The sequence below is a fragment of the Podarcis liolepis genome (assembly GCF_965112155.1).
Source record: "Podarcis liolepis genome assembly, chromosome: 10".
Lineage (NCBI taxonomy): Eukaryota > Metazoa > Chordata > Lepidosauria > Squamata > Lacertidae > Podarcis > Podarcis liolepis.
Genome location: NC_139562.1, coordinates 66,605,774 through 66,622,587, shown reverse-complemented (window position 1 = coordinate 66,622,587; position 16,814 = coordinate 66,605,774). Strand labels below are relative to the sequence as shown.

General features: G+C 40.1%; 1 protein-coding gene across 2 annotated transcripts in view; it reads right to left on the bottom strand.

The window, feature by feature from the left end:
* Positions 1-16,814, bottom strand: part of WASL (WASP like actin nucleation promoting factor) — a 34,024-nt gene that overhangs the window by 14,382 nt on the left and 2,828 nt on the right. For both annotated transcript variants that reach the window (XM_083463614.1, XM_083463615.1), the window contains exons 2-4: positions 5,290-5,424; positions 4,574-4,660; positions 3,987-4,083 (exon numbers count right to left, since the gene is read on the bottom strand). In XM_083463614.1, the coding sequence (XP_083319740.1) occupies positions 3,987-4,083; positions 4,574-4,660; positions 5,290-5,424 (319 nt within the window). The remainder of the gene's footprint in view (positions 1-3,986; positions 4,084-4,573; positions 4,661-5,289; positions 5,425-16,814) is intronic.

The following is a 16,814-nucleotide window of genomic DNA, read 5'->3' as shown; positions in this document are numbered from 1 at the left end:
GGGATGACCTTGAATCTTTCAAATACTCTTTCAGCAGGGCTGCCATTGCTCCAGCTTGAAAAGAGGCTTAGAAAGTCCGGTTCTCTATTTAAATCACAATTAAAAGTGCTATTTCATAGACATGTCTTCAATCTTTTTTCAAAATCTCAGTGATCTAAGACTGATTGCTTATCCACCAATACCACCCTGTCTGATCTTAGATATGCTCTCTCAGTATTTCAAGTGGACAAAAATAAAACCTGATCTTACATAATTATGACCAAGTATATAAAATGTCACTGAACTGGCACTAGCAAAAAAATTAGACCTGAAAATTATACCCACAATTACCTAATCATCTAACTTAACATCTCAGCATTTTTAGACCTACTAAAGCTTACACATTTCTGTGTTAAAGGAGGCAAGAGTAAAATCTGTGACGGTCTGTGATTAATCGAAAAGTTTTAAAATACAATTGATGCATTAAAAAAACCCAAGCTGAGAGTCTGAAAAAAGCAAGCTGACCCAAAAGCAATGATACTAACATAGTAATGCATGTGTTGTTGTGTTTACATTTAAGACTGGTATCATTACAGCACAGAAATGCATATATTGAATGTGTAGCAAATATGTACAAGTAGTAACTGGTAGCCAATAATGATTCTCAGCTGTTAAAAATACCTCCATAACTGGAATATGGAGATCAGTGATTTCTGCCCCCCTCCCAAACATTAGATCCAGAGGGTGGGAGGATCTTCCAGAGCAGATTACTTTTTTGAGGGGTGGAATAGCTGAAAATTGCTGAATACAACCCACCACAATCTGTTTTCCTCTAACAAAAATGGTAAGATAAGCTTCCACAGGATATAGTGCATGTGCATTTTTTAAAAAATAAAAGGCATTAAACCTGAAAACCTAATTTGAATAAACTAAATTTTAAGAGGTTTTGTTTAAAAATAAAAATAAAAACTTGTTCAAATTGAGCACTGCAAACACAGCAATCCTTCCACAAATTTTTAACTATAGAAAAGAGAAGCATCAGTTGTGCAACAAACTAGAAGTCATTGCTCACAACCGTTTGGTTTTCATTTCAGTTTGGCAACTATGCATTCCTGCCTTAAGTTCAAATCCCTCACTTTCAGAAAATGATATGCTAACATTGTTTCATACTTCTTGAAACATTTATGTCCCTTATTCAGTTATTTCCAACCAATTCTACAAACCCAAATTGTTTGTGTGTGCTTTTAAAGTTGATGCATTTATTCACATTGTTATTGTCTTGTTTTTATTTCTTGCTGCCTCAATAGTTTTCATGCTTAAAGCTGGGGTATAGTACTTAATTAAGACAGAAGAAAGGCTGTCCTTCCTTGTTTACATTTAATAAGGTATTCTGGAGGTAAAAGGTTTGTGCTATTTAGAACTCTGTACAAAAGCTCCTGACATCCCCCAAGCACAACAGCAACGTGAAAGGGGAGAAATAGCTATGCCAGTTTCTGTTTTATTCTTGTTTCAGAACCCTTTCGCTCAAAAATCTACTGGGCCCAATTAAAGTGAAAAGTTGCATACAGGTCCTATACGTTCCCATCATAGAGGGAAGTAAGCAAGCAGAGAAGAAGGAGCTATTTTTGGACCTAGTTACTGAAAAAACAGGCTATGAGGCTATTTCTGGGCTATAACCACCTCCCACGATGGAATACTCTTTCCACACAAAAAAACCTTCTGGCACTTTTTTTATTTAAAACCCCCCAGCATATTTAGAAGGTTTGTCTAGACAGGGGGCAGCAAACCTTTTCAGCAGGGGGCCAGTCCACTGTCCCTCAGACCTTGTGGGGGGCCGGACTATATTTTGAAAAAAATAAGAAATGAATGAATTCCTATGCCCCACAAATAACCCAGAGATGTATTTTAAATAAAAGGACACATTCTACTCATGTAAAAACATGCTGATTCCCGGACCGTCCACAGGCCAGATTTAGAAGGTGATTGGGCCGGATCCGGCCCCGGGCCTTAGTTTGCCTACCCGCGTTCTACAACCATTAGGGAGTCTGGAGGGTTTTTTGCACAGAGAAGCATCCAACATGGCAGTCCCCACCTGCAATCTGAAGTAGTTACAGCCCAGATGCAGGCATTACCTCCTTATCTGCTTTCTGTGAGACGTAAGCCGTAGTGCAATACAGCAGCTTGGAAAAGACACAGGAAGCAGTGTCCTATTTCTCGGATTTAACTCCAAGCAAGGCTCCCAGAATGTCTGCATGTCAACAAACTTTCAGGGTTAAAGAACCAGCTGCACTGTACATTCCACTGCAAATAAAACGATACATTCTTGTCTGCCTTGTGAAATTGCCGCTCAATTTATTATAGAACAAAAATTACATCCAGTGGTATAGGATAGTCTTAGGACTCCATCTGGTGGCTTAACAGAGAAACCATTTCTGACCAGCAGGGGGGAAGCCCTGAAATCAAAGGGAAGTCTAACTCCAGACACACAAAATCTGATGATAAACCAATGCACTGATTTTAAAAGAAACATTTGAGTCATGTATCCGAGACACAGAATAAGAAGTGAAGAGCTCCCTGCATCAGGATTCACCAAACAAAAGGCTGCTAAGTCAAATGGCCTGGTTATATATATTTTTCTTATTCTATGAACCAAGATTAAGCAGGGAAGGATTAACATGGAAAGATTCTACACATGCACCATAGCAGTTTGCTTTGGCTACCTGGTCCGCTGAGCACTCTCCATGCATGTGCAGAAGCCTGCTTTACATTCTAAGCCAGAGAGCAAAACTTGGGGACTTCGGTGGGAAATGGCACTTAATAATGCAGCCCAATATTATGAACTGGATAAATTCAGGTAATTGCAAGCTCCAGCAATATCTTGACTATAACACAGATAAAAATTACATGTAAACTGGAAGCTCAGGGAGCCAGCAGGGATTCCAGTTGCTGAGTGGCAATTTTAACCACCTGCCAACATCACAAAAATCGCTGCGAACCATATCTGCGACACTGCCTATCTCCCCACTGGATACACTGTGGGAAGGTTGCCTGTATTTCTAAATATATAATGTGCAAAATGTCACTGAGATACTGTTTTATTCAGCCGACAGCAATAAGCACTTCATTGAATTAACAATACCGCTGGGACTTACAATGAAGTGCTGCGGTGCGTTCTCACCTTTAATAGGGATGCTTCTGCGGTTCAGGATTTTATGACCTGGTCATTTGACGTTCCCTCCCAACCCCTGTTTTCTTTTATAACTAACACTTAACATTGTGCAGCTGCTGAGTGTGTGTGCTGCTCATTGGGCTGTTGTTTTTTTAAGGGGTTTCCCCCATGTTTTCCTCCCCCTTAGAATATTTGTAATTCAGCAATCCTTGGGATTCCCCCAACTATGGTGATACTCCCCCTCTTATTTCCCAGTTGTCCTGTTTTGGCTCCATTTCCATTGGCACCCACCACTCAAGTTCACTATCAGAAGAAGAAATAGTATTGGGGATTTCAATACTGTTTCTCAAATTTGGGTCCCCAGCTGTTGATGGCCTACAACTCCCATCATCCCTAGCTAGCAGGACCAGTGACCAAGGATGATGGGAGTTGAAGTCCAACAACAGCTAGGGAACCAAATTTGAGAAGCACTGCTGTATTGTAAAAGACTAGGCACTGCTGAATCTTATTGTGTAACAGGAACCTCTGATCCTCCAGTTAATGGTCTACAACTCTGATCACTGACTACGTTGGGTGGGACTCATGGGAGCTGGAAACCAACAACCACAGGTTCCCAAATTCTATTTTATGACATCCTGCTAGCATTAACTGTAGACTGTACAAAGGTCCAGTTTATACATATTTATTGGTAACAACTATGTGTGCATGCCTCCCCTTCAATCTCTAACCTATTTCTTGAATCCAGAGAAGCTAGAAACTAAGGTCAGTTTCTGCGTTAAGAATGTTTTCTTCTAAGTTCTACACAAAGCAAAAATGTGTTGAAAAACTATATATCTACCAGATTTCCGTTGCCGTCGTCCAATTAAGTCCGTCACTGTCTTCTGGAATTTTTTAGCTTCTTCTTCATTAGCAAAATTAAGACCCACCTGACATGCCTGAAAAAACAATTATTTTCTTATGAACATAACTTTTCTAAGAAACTATATTAAGACATGCAGTTTTTTTGCAATCTTAAATTAGTTTTTTTTAAATCTTAGATTGCTTTGAGAAATTAGGTACTGAGCAACTAACAAATGTAATAAATAATAATAAACACTAGATGTACCAAGGGGATTTCAGTTTGTTGCTGACAACTGCTACTGACTTCAATATGTATAAGCTGTGCCTATCTGTTCCCCTGAATTTTACTCATATGGTTATAAGATGAAGGAAAACAAATCTGTAAAAAATAATGAATTCTTTTGACATTAACTTCTTAATACAATTATCAGGAAAGCTGCACAGTTCTTTATATTACTTGATTTAGAGAATAAAAGAGAGACTGTGCAGGTGTAAATATACCTGGCAGCACAAACTGACAGGACTATTTTATTCCTTTTAATGTTGTTATAGAGATAACTATGCAAAATACAGCACAATACTTACGTCTCCAGCAAAGGTATGAAAATATGGTCTAGGGCTATTATATACAAAATTATTATACAATTCTTGTTCCCACAACTGTTTTCCATCCTAAAGAAAAATGGAAGGGGGAAAAAAGACACTGAGAAAAGTGACTGCAGACACATACTTATATGACTTCTGCATGCTGGCAAACTTCCTGCTTCCTCTCAGCTGACTATTCTTAGGAGAGGACTCCATGCCATCTTCTTGAAAAGCAAAGAGCCAACACTATGCTGAGGACAAAGCCATCAAGTTGCATTGCTTCTTGGCTACCTGCACTTTGCCATCATTTATATATCGTGGATTTAGATATATGCTTAAGTTGTTCTATACATTAAAATATTAATTTTCAGATTGACCTTTTATTCAGCAGTTCTTGTTGCCAAACTGTCAGGCTACAGCTCAACAGCTTGCAAATTGAGCTACGAGAACTTCTGCAGCAAGATCAGGAAGCAAAGCTCTGGCTTTCCACATGGTTCTCCTCCCAAGTACATTTATTTCTTTAGACCCATGTGTTCCTACTTTTTAAGTGTGATCAACATGCGCCACAGAGCTGAAACATATCACACATTCATTTCTGTTTCTACAGTTTAACAATTCGTTAATACATAAATCAGAGGCATGCTATTCAACACATTTTGACAAATTAAGACAAACACAAGCATATTTTAGAGATGGCAAAAGGAGGAGAATCTCACCTTAATATCATATATTCTGATAAAATAAGACCTTTGTGGATTGTCTTTTACAAGGCAAGCTACGCCGCAGCACTTCTTCGACCACATAGCATTGCGATCTGCTGCGTAAATCTGAACAATTGCAGAAGACATTGTCTAAAAAAGAAGAAAAGTTTTGTTAAGACTTGAGAGCTCATCATCATCATGCGACCTTCATATGTACAAACATGTAATTGTTTATGAAGCTGTGTAGAGCTTCATAAAAAATGGTGCTTGTTCTGGTTAGCACTGCTGGAAATCTAACCAAACATCACCTATAAAAAATACAGTAAGGATGCTGCTTTTGCCTGAGCGTTATTTTAAACAGATACAGTCCTGACAATAGTAGAGTGCCAACGTTTGTTCAAAGGCACTATAAAATCCCACTTGGATTGCTACTACTGGGTAGCAAGGTTTCACGGAAACTTAGCACACACAGGATTTAATTCATTCAACGATGAATAGTCCAACACTGAACAAGAATATTCAACAAAAGAAATTCTTGTTTAGACAGCAAGTTATCAAGTTCCTCCATAGTCCTTAGGACGGTGAACCAAGTATTTTGTGGAAGAGTAAAAAAGAACTTGGGAACAATGGTTCAGACTCCATTATTCAGTAATGCATTTAAAACTGGAAGCTGCATTAGTTTTATAATCATCACAGGCTCAAAGGAAGTAAAAAACAGCAAATGTGATAATATCTAGCTTCTCATTTGCTGGCCATAGGGATATAAGTTAAGTTAAATAATACAGTACAGAAGTGACTTTTCTTATGAGCTTCTGGAACCCGTTTCCCCTAAACTTTTTCTTATCTTGACCAGTTGCATGTTGAACTACTTTTATCTGTACACCGCGCAAGGTACCAGGAAACTACTGAAAATAAAATTTTACAAAGTTCTGTACGGAACAACATAACAGCAATAAAAATGAAAGATCAGACTACACCATTACAAAGAGCTACAAGCCCTTAAGACAATAAATCTATCTTTGTGGGGTTTAAAAAATATATATATTCGTTATCAGGGGCACAAAAATATCTTCAACATTTGGAAGCCAATGAAGAACAAGGGGACACACCTGAGAGCAACAGTAAGGGGAAATGCTTTGCTAGCATCCTAATTGTTCTTTTCTTTCTTCCTTCTCTCTCCCCACAGAGGAGAGCTTTCCAAACTGTGTTGCGACAGGTTAGTGTGTCGGCTGCAGTGTGTAGGTGTGTCACACAAATGGTCCCCGCATGCCTCCTGGGGTGGAGAGGGGTTAGTTTAACCTCTGGTTTGCTAGTAAAACTGAATTACTGTGTCACGAATTGATGCATGCCTAAAAAGTATGTCACCAACATAAAAAGTTTTGAAAGCTCTGGCTTAAAGTCAGGGCTCCACCCTACCTGGAGATTATAACCTTGGACTTGAGAGCCCTTCCACCACCAAGTGGTTGCTTAGTTACGATTAGTAACTAGGGAAACGAAGCTGTGGAAGTGGATGGTGGCAGCCGATCCCACAAACAATAGTGCTGAAGGGTGGAAAAAACCTGCTCCCAGCACCAGGGACTAATTTCTCAGGTGCCGGGGATGATCAGATAACTGGACTTTTATAACCCTTCTGCAAATATCAAACATTTACCTACACTGCAGTTTGCAGACTTCATTGCAACTCTGGTTCTGCAAGACTGGATAGCATATGCTATTTGCACTCTCTCCTTTCAAGGTTCATTGAAGTCTAGGCACGACTGGCAAAATTTGAGATTTATTCAGAACAGGCTTTCCCTCTCAAGGGCTGGAGCAGCCAACATGAATCCAAGGCAGCCTTTAAGAACAGGTATCTTGCAAATTCCGACTACCTAATACAAAGTTGGTTATTGCTAACATTGCTTAAATGACAATCCTTTCCTAATATTGAAAGATTCATGGTCCTTTGAATGATCTACTCTAAGAGATGGATTCTAATGCAGCACTTCAAAGCAGCCGGCATAATTTGTACGTCGCTTTTCCGCAAAATTGTGGCCGAAGCAGTCCGAAGCACATCAAATGAACAAGTGTAACGGTTAAAATAAAAATAAAAATAGACAACAAGAAATAATTGCAATGCTATTAATACAAAAAACCACACCTATCCACACAATGTTGTATAAAACAATACAGATACACTAACCTAACAGCTTAAAATTAAACAGAAGAAAATAATGTCTAGTACAGAGATAAAATTGGGGGTGAGGGGATTACCATTCTAAAAAGACATTTCTCAGAAGCTCACATTAACTATCTTACATTCATTGGAGGGTAGCCACACTTACCACTTGAGAAACCCTTCCCTCCACCCAAGGCTGCTACCTCTGCGAGGCCAATTTCTTATATAAGCAGTGGAACAATACCTGCAATTCCACCCACAAGCATTCCTGGGAGTTGTTTCACAGAGGAATGCCCTTGAGATGCCTTTAGACAGGGCTCTAGGCAGAGACAGGTAGAGCTCACCCTGCTCAGGCCCATGTCACAGTGGGGTGGACTTGCCCACAGGTGAGCCTCTGGGATGGGGCGAGCATTTGTGGGGCAGTGGATGAAGTGCACAACTGCCAGGGGAGCAATGCACACCCCACCTGTGGCCACAGAAGAAGTGACCCCAAACATAAGAATGTAGAGGTAGCCCATCTGCCAATCCCCTCCCCATCATTCTTGTACTTTGGGTTAGAATCTAGTTAACTTGAACAAGATAGTTCTTGAATCCTTTTGACCATTGTTTTAATAGAAAAGCAGTTGCCACCTGGTAAACTAGCAAGATTTATTGATTTAAATCTAAACAAGTGCAAACGAAAGCTCTCTTCGTGTTAACAGGGTTATTCTGTCTCCTCCTCACTGTTGCAGAACTTCATGAAAAGCCACTCACTGTGGATCAGGAAGCCAGAATTGTGTAAGCTGTGTTGCTAGGGGCTATAACTAAAGGAAAAACTGCAGGAAACAGGGGCACTCCTACCTTTGCATCAGCGAGGTGCTGTGTTGTGTTGGAAATATTTCAGTACCTTAAAGAAAGGCAGTCAAGCCATAAAATACTGTTTTTGGACAAAAACTACCTGATTTTATTTATACTGTATTAGAAAGACCTAACTGACTTTGAAAGGCACAAGTCTGAGAATATGCTAACTCCACAGTGTCTACCAATTTGGACCACCTAAACCAGAGGTATGCAACATGATGTCTTCCATATGTTGTTGGATTATAATCCCACCACCCCTGCCCATACCTGCATGGGGCTGCTGACAGTTGCAGTTCTAGTATCTGGAGGCATTGGCTACCTCTGATTTTATAGCTTACCCTGCATTTGATAGAATCAAATAATCAATATTCTGCTCTTTGCTATATCGTTTAGGTGTTGTATAATAAAAAGCTAGCGGTTCAATAAAGACAGCAAAAACAAGTAGTGACTCAGGACATTTGTTTCTAGTACTTTAAAAAAATTAATATGTATATGTTGCATATCATTACATTATATTTGATCACGGACTGGAAATATTCAGCAGTGACTGATAAATAAAAGTCTTTTATGTGTGTAGTATAATTTCTCTACCCAATCAAAAGCCTTTTCAGCCTTAAGAATTAAAGACTAAGCAAATTAACACCTTTATGAAGATATACAAGTCTTAGTATGGCTAATTTTATATAAAGTCCCAACTTTCTTCAAAGTGGTTTATGAAGTTTATAGCGATTCAAAAATAAATTTATCATTTTTTTTGTAGTGGGAGAATGGTCTTGTGACTGATCTTCACTTGGAGTTACAACTACCACTAGTTTGACAGGGCTTTGGGGTATGGCATTTCATAGCAATTAAAAAATAGCATCTTACATTTCCTAACAATTAAAAATATTAGTCATCATTTGACCAATTTTATCTAGGTCTTAGAGAGACGTGTTCAACAGAACTGGTGTTAAAGAAATACAAAATCATATGGACAGCTGGCATTGCACATTATCTACATGTATACAGGCTCATCAACATTTCCAGTTAGATGATTTTAGCTAGCACAGCTGGAGAAGCCTTTTGTCATAAAACCTCGTTGTGCGCAAAACAAAAATGTGATCCTACTGAATTTTAAAGTGAACTAGAATACACCACTATTTGAATAACTTCTTCTCTAGATTTCCCGCTACCCTCATGCTGGGTCTTGGATGCGATGTCCAAGTGGGGAGGAAGGAATGGCAACTCTGATAAGTTTTTCACCTCCCCGCACCCCTCAGGAAGAGGTTGTGGCTGAGGTTACAGAAACCAGCAAACCAATTCCTGCAGACCACAACCCTCTTCCTCTTAAAGCCCAAGGAAGTTCCTTGTAGATAAAGCAGAAGTAATCACTCAAAGTGGCAAAGTCTCTCACACACTATGAGTACAGGCTATTGCCAAGCTGCAAAGAAAAAGGAAGTTAATTTGTGGTATTTCACCCAAAGCCACAATACTACAGGATGATTCTGGCCCTTGCAATTTTAACCACAGAACAGGCATTGCAGATCCTCCGTTTCTGCAGCAATACATCTTTCTGACCTTGAAAACATCAGCAAGCAATTTCAAATTGATTTGGCTCAATGAGTGGACCAAAACCTAAATTAAGAATATTTTGAGACTCTCCCAAATTAATATTTTTCATGAGCTATGCTCCAAGTTTTCAGAAATATTTAAAATGTACTCCCCATTCCTTACATACTGAAACACAATAATACCCCAGCACGTAGAAGAACCTCAAGCTGATGTTCTTCCCGTTCATCAGGCCTCTCTATCTGCTCCTTGGGACTCTTTCCAGGTCATGCCTCTCAACAGCCCTGCTCCACATTTTCTATCCTCAAGCGCTTTTAAATGAATGGAAGAGTTTCCTGAACTGTGATAATGCTTCTTGCTTGCCTGGATAGGAGAATGGAGAGATGTGTGTAAGTATTGGGGGGGGGGGGAGGACAACTACTTTTGCATAGCTGAGACACAGCCCACAGTACAAGTTTAAGGGCCACATCTATAGTTCCACACACTTTTACCTCTGCCCCCAACTACCTCTGGCATTTAGCCCATGGAGGACTGCCTATTGTATTGATTGGTAAAAGCAAAAAGCTCCCAACAGATCTCTCCAAAATGGATAAATGGTCAAAAGTGGTTCAATGTAAGCATGCATTAAGTGGTGCAACCTTTCAGGCTAAAATAAATTCTAACACACACATAAGTTGATGGGCTCTCAGGCGGTGCTGACTTGACAGAAAGGATCTTGGGGTTGTGGCAGATAATGCAATGTAAGTGCAGACTTAATATGTGGCGGCTGCGGAAAGCGGTGAATGCCATGTCATGGATTAGTAGGAAAGGGATTGAAAATAGAGCTGTCAGTATTGTAATTCCTTTAATCAAATCATGCCACACCATATTCAAAATACGGTACGGTTCTAGTCGCTACATCTATCGGCAGTGACAAGCACAACCCCCACAGTCAGTGTTGAGTTGTGGATGGTTCTAAAACTCAATGCAACTAGGGGGAAGAGTCACACCCATCTCTGCTGGAGCTGGTTATCTGGGCAGTGGGTGACAGTAGGTGTTTCAACACATGTGTTTGCTGTCTACTGCCCCCAAAAGCCTAATCTCTATCTAGCTCCAAAGTGAATGGATGGAACCAGGCTGTGACAGTCAAGGTACTCAGAGCACTATGTTGCCCCAAACAGTCCTTGCTACCCTTCCCCAGCTAGAGAGGGTGGGCACAAGTAGGGTTCTGCTGAATATCGGAGGCCCTACAAGGACAGCACAACTACGTATTGTTATTCACTTCCATGTAGAAATGAATAGGTCTGTAGTAAAGGAAGGGGGGCAAGGTCATGGAATCCAGAAACTTTTGTCTTCACTATTAAGAATACGCAAAACTTGTGGATCCCTGCTGGTAAGTGAATTTAGAACTGCTGGAGTTCTACAAGATCCCCTCCTCCTCAGATTGCTCATGATTTACATCAAGCTGCACCTGGCTGCTACAAATGCTGTAGCAGAACACACAAAAGGACAATAGATTTAACCAAAAAACAAAACAAGAAAAGGTGGGATAGACCTTGAGATGCATCATCTTTGCTTACAGAAAAATCCACTTTATTGTGATGCAATAAAGTTACTCTAAATAACTGTAATCAGTTATTTTTAACTTTGCAATTTTAGGCAAATCAATGCAGCAAACTATATACAAGACAGTGACTACAGTAGTTTCTTATTTTAAGAACTCGAAGAAAAATGCAGCAGCAAAACTTTGTAAAAGTAAAAACAAGCAGTACTATAAACAACAAGTCCATTCTATGTCTGGTTTATTACAAGCTTTATTCCCGGCTTTGCTTTTAAGTCAAACAGAGACTAGGGCTGCCACTTACATAAAGGCACTCAGCTTTACGGAATTGCCAGGCCATGATCAAACTGGTAGACAATCAGGACCACAGACACAGGACAGAGGAGTCTTTGACCCTTTGCAGTTATTCCAGAACCCTACACCCAACTTCCAGTATTCATCTTTAAAGCTTTTAACTTTCTCACCTTTGGGAGAAGAAAACCATACTGGCAGGATTGTAGGCAACTGCTGGGGGCAGGGGGAGGAAGGGAGGGAGGAGAGAAATAGATTGTGGCTTCCAGTTGTGACAAACACAATTGTTTAACTGATCAACAGACAGGTATTCCAAACCTAGCACAGACAGTTACCTTTACTTCTCTTCTAAATAAATCATGTTTTACAAAGGGTATTTCTTTTTTGTTGTTTTCTTTAAAAAAAATATATTGTTGCATTATTAGCCCAATGAAGTTTTGAAGCTGCTTTACATACAATCCTGTACTGTCCATACTCAAGACAATGCCGTCCTGCAGGCCAATCCTTCAGGGTGCTAGGGTAACTATACCCCAGCTTTGTTGTTCACAAGTGCCCTTTGTCAGGAAGCCTCATACAAAATATGCAGAGGACTAATACCAATTGCAAACAATTTCAAAATGCAATCCTATCATGGGCCAAAGCAATGCACAGCAAAATAAAGAGTTTTCCAGGCCTCCTGGTATCTTAAGTCCTTGGACTGATTATATCAGTCTCACCAAAGATCTCTGTAAGCTGGCCTTTTCAGCTAAAGAGCAGGGTAAAAACATTTCAAATTATAATTCTTTTTTAACAAATGAAGATCGGCAATAAAAGCAGTTGCATGCCCTCTCTCTAGGCTTCCAAAAAACGAGACAACCTGTTCAATCTTTTAACAGCACAAAATCATCTCATCACTCTTTTATTCACAGTATGGAAGGGGAAGGAGGCGGCAAATGGCAAGCATGCTGAAAGCAATGCAAACCCACACACTAGAGAACACTGAAAGGGAGTACATAATAGAAGCCCCTTGCTAAGCTACAACCACCACGAATTTATACATAAAGCCAGAACATAAAGGTATTTTAAAAATCCTACTGGAATGGCTTATTTAACACCAAGGCCACATGATGTTCGTGCTCAGTTTTCTGAAAGTACTGCCCTTAATTCCACAAGGCTGCTCGTATAAAAGTCTAGATGAAACATAACAGTTGTTGCTACTTTCGCACACACTTAATAAAATGCAGGAATCCCACATGAACCCTGCTTCAAGCACCTTCCTCTCACAGAAAATGGGGATTCCACACACGCACTTGTACAGCTCAACTGTTACGGCAAGAACTCACACTACCTTTCCTGGTGCTCAGGTCTGTGTGCTGCTACTGTTTAAAAAAATCCCATGACTGAAGACAATGCAAATCCCACTTTTTCCTTCCCCAATGAGTGTCCAATACAAACTGGGAAAGAATGGCAAAAATTTAACTGCAGCCTCCTCGTCTAAGAATGAACAATGCCTACTACTTTTGTATTATCTGAAAGTGTGTCTTAAACACCAACTTTCCATAGTACAATCCAGTCAACGGAACAGTAACAGCAGAATCCTGATATCATTGATTGTATTGTATTTCCGCAGCATAGCTGGATGCCAGAAGTAAGGGGGAGGACGAGGAACAAAGTGAAAGTGTGAAGAGTTAAGCATCTGGAAAAGGAACAAGTACAGATGCAAAAAAATTACAAAACAATGTTGCAAGTCATGAATCCTGGCTACCACTGGAAACTAGGGCTGATTAAGGCGACTCAGGGGAGGCCACAGATAGATCTGTCAATATTAGACAAATGAAGGTATTATATAGTATGACACTGTTTCTCTGAAGATCATTAGACAAACTAGCATATTGCATGCATATTCTGCAGACATGTATTTCATGCAACCTGCAGTGTGAGCTAATCAATATTATTTTTCTAAAGCCTTCTGATGCCTTTCAACAGCTGAAGTGGACATACTGAACCAGGGCCTCATTTAACTGTTTCAGTTACGAAACAAAAATGGCATAGGTTATAGCAATGTACTGGGCTAGCAATAAATGAAATTTAAAAAAAAGAAAAGAATGGAATGTGAACCACCTAGGATACTAGCTTTTGCTTTCATAAAACCAAGACAATCATACAATTGATTGCATGGTTGTAAATATATCTGCAGCATGCTTTCGTGTGAGCAGCAGCATGGGAGGAGCCCCAAGTTAACAAAAATGAAACCAAAATAGGAATAGTGACATCTGACTGAAGCTGGTGCGGGAACCGATGGTGAAAGGTGTTCAGAGATTGCAGTATTGAGCTTGAGAATCAATCTGCCTTTCTGCAGTAACAGGCTAATGTCTTTTTTCTCCATATATATTTCTTACATAAGCAGAAGATGGAGTGGCAATTTCTGTGTGATATTCCTCGTTCGGAACATAGGATGTTGCCAGACTATTTGTCCATCTAGACCAGGTATGGGCAGTCTTTGGCCCTCCACGTGGAAATTACAGCTCCCATCCCTGGCCATTGGCCTAGTTTGCTGGGGCTAATGGGAGTTGTTCAACATCTGGAGGGCCAAAGGTTCCCCACACCTGATCTAAACTAGACTAATACTGCCTGATGTACACTTAGGGTTACATATGCATTACAGTTCTAACAGTTTGCACTTGGAAAGGTGAAGAGAAAATTCACTCTGTCTTTTTCAGAATTGTAAGATTCTCATCAACATATAAACAATAATTTTATTATATATTTATTTATTTATTATTATAATAATAATTTTATTATTTATACCCTGCCCATCTGGCTGGGTTTCCCCAGCCACTATGGGGAAGTCTGCAAATAAATCACTTTCAAAGAAAATTTTAGCAACCTCATCAATAGGATGTCCCAAATACTGTGCCCCCCAGATGCCTAGAGATTGAAATATGTTTGCAGCACCGAAGAACTGGCACCTAGTATTTTATTTATTTTCTCCTAATCTGAAACACATTCAACCTCCTGTAATACTATAAGGGTATACCACCTAATTTTCATAGCAAACTGCTAACTTGCTCTAAAATTGCTCACACGCTTGTGAGGAGTCTTCAGGTAGCCTAAATATTTATTCGCTGCAGTTAGCAACACATTTTACTCAGGCTTCCTGCAGTGTTGACACCTAATTGACTAAGACTTCCATCATTTATAAACTATATGAATAACATGGTGGTTTTTTATTTAGCATGCTTTTATTTTCTTTTGGGCTTTTTGATAACTCATGAACATTCTCAGAAGAGGCATTTATTTGTGTGCAATTGAAGCTGCCTTAAACCAATTCAGTTCAGTAGTTAATCTAGCTCAGTACTGTCTAGTACTACCAGGATGCGGGTGGTGCTGTGGGTTAAACCACAGAGACTGGGGCTTGCTGATCAGGTCAGCGGTTCGAATCCCCGTGACAGGGTGAGTTCTCGTTGTTCAGTCCCAGCTCCTGCCAACCTAGCACGTCAAAGTGCAAGTAGATAAATAGGTACCACTCTGGCGGGAAGGTAAACGGTGTTTCTGTGCGCTGCTCTGATTTGCCAGAAGCGGCTTAAGTCATGCTGGCCATATGACCTGGAAGCTGTCTGCAGACAAACGCCGGTTCCCTTAGCCTGTAAAGCGAGATGAGTGCCACAACCCCAGTCATCCGCAACTGGACTTAACGGTCAGGGGTCCCTTTACCTTTACCGTCTAGAAAGGCTGGCAGTGATTTTCAGGATTTCAAACAGTCTTTCCCAGATCTACCTGGAGATGCCAGGAATGAATGTGAAACCCTTGGCACACGAAGCTTGTGCTCTTCTTCCCAAGGGAGAAGGAGCGGATCCTTTTAACATATGCCTACCACCTACACTATTTTCTTGTATTATTTTTTTTTAAAATTAAATGGATACTTTAAGAAATATGACAGATTAAATCAGGCTACTTTTTTAAGACGGTGCAATGGTTTTTAGACAATCAAAAGCACAGCCCTATCCTTAACTAAGAAGTAAGCTCCATTGGATTCAATGGAGTTTACTCCAAGGTAAAGATTTAAGTTTGCTAAACACTGCAGCCCTTGCAGGTATCCTTTTACCACTAGAATCTAATGACACAATTACTGCATGCTTTTACCAAAAGTTCCAAATTTTATAACTTTGAAAGTCAGAAAAATGCCTGCTCAATCTTAGCAATTGTTTCAGCTGCCTAGTCCTCAATCTAATGTAGTGACTGTGCAAAAAAAAGGGGGGAGGGTTGCTAATGGCACTATTAACACTGAGGGTGGGGCACACTCTCCTGCATTGCACCAACTGGCAAGGGAGCTGGCATTAAGCCACTCAGCCCAGTTAAGGTAAATAGTACTTCAACGAATTTACACCCTCCCTGGCAAGTCTCAGCATCCCCAGGGAATAGCATCATGCCACTGCCAGCATCCTTTTGACAGTATTGACACTCTTTTGGCACTACATTTTGCTTTTAGCATTATATTTTGCCTACGTGCAGAAGCCCTTTATGTGCAAAAGTCATTAGAGTCACTATGACGGAGTGGACAATTAGGCAGGGCTCAGGGGGAAGAGTAAGAAGAATTACAGTAGTTCAGAAGAAGGGTGCCTAAAGTGACTTACTACTGGCGTTGTGGTGAACCTGTAATGTTGAGACTCCAGCTCCCATCAACCCAAGCCAAGCACGGCCAATAGGAGGAGATGATGGGAACTGTAGTCCCCCCCCTTGTAGTAGCATTTACTACCATTAGTCTAAATGGTCTCAATAAATAAGTAATAACCTCAGACTCTGAATACTTCCTACTGCAAGGGAAATAATGGAAGAGTATGGTCAGAATTCACTGATTCCTACTGACATTTGAGATAGATCTATAATATAAGCCAGTTTTCACTGAGGCATAGCTGGAGGCAATGATCTGTAGTGTGCCTCATCTACCCAAGTAATTCTAGAGCTAAAAAATAAATAAATCAAGCCTTCCACAGATGCTAGTAAATTACTGCAATCTTTACTGGACCTTCTATCTCTCCCTAACATGTCTTACTTTTGTTGGTTTTCTACAATCCAGTGCTGGGTTGTTAATCCCTGTTCTAATGCCCTAACTTCTTGCTGTGATATACCTAGTTATTATAATTTTTTATCTGTGCTGTTTCTCTCCTGGTAAGCTTACATTACAAC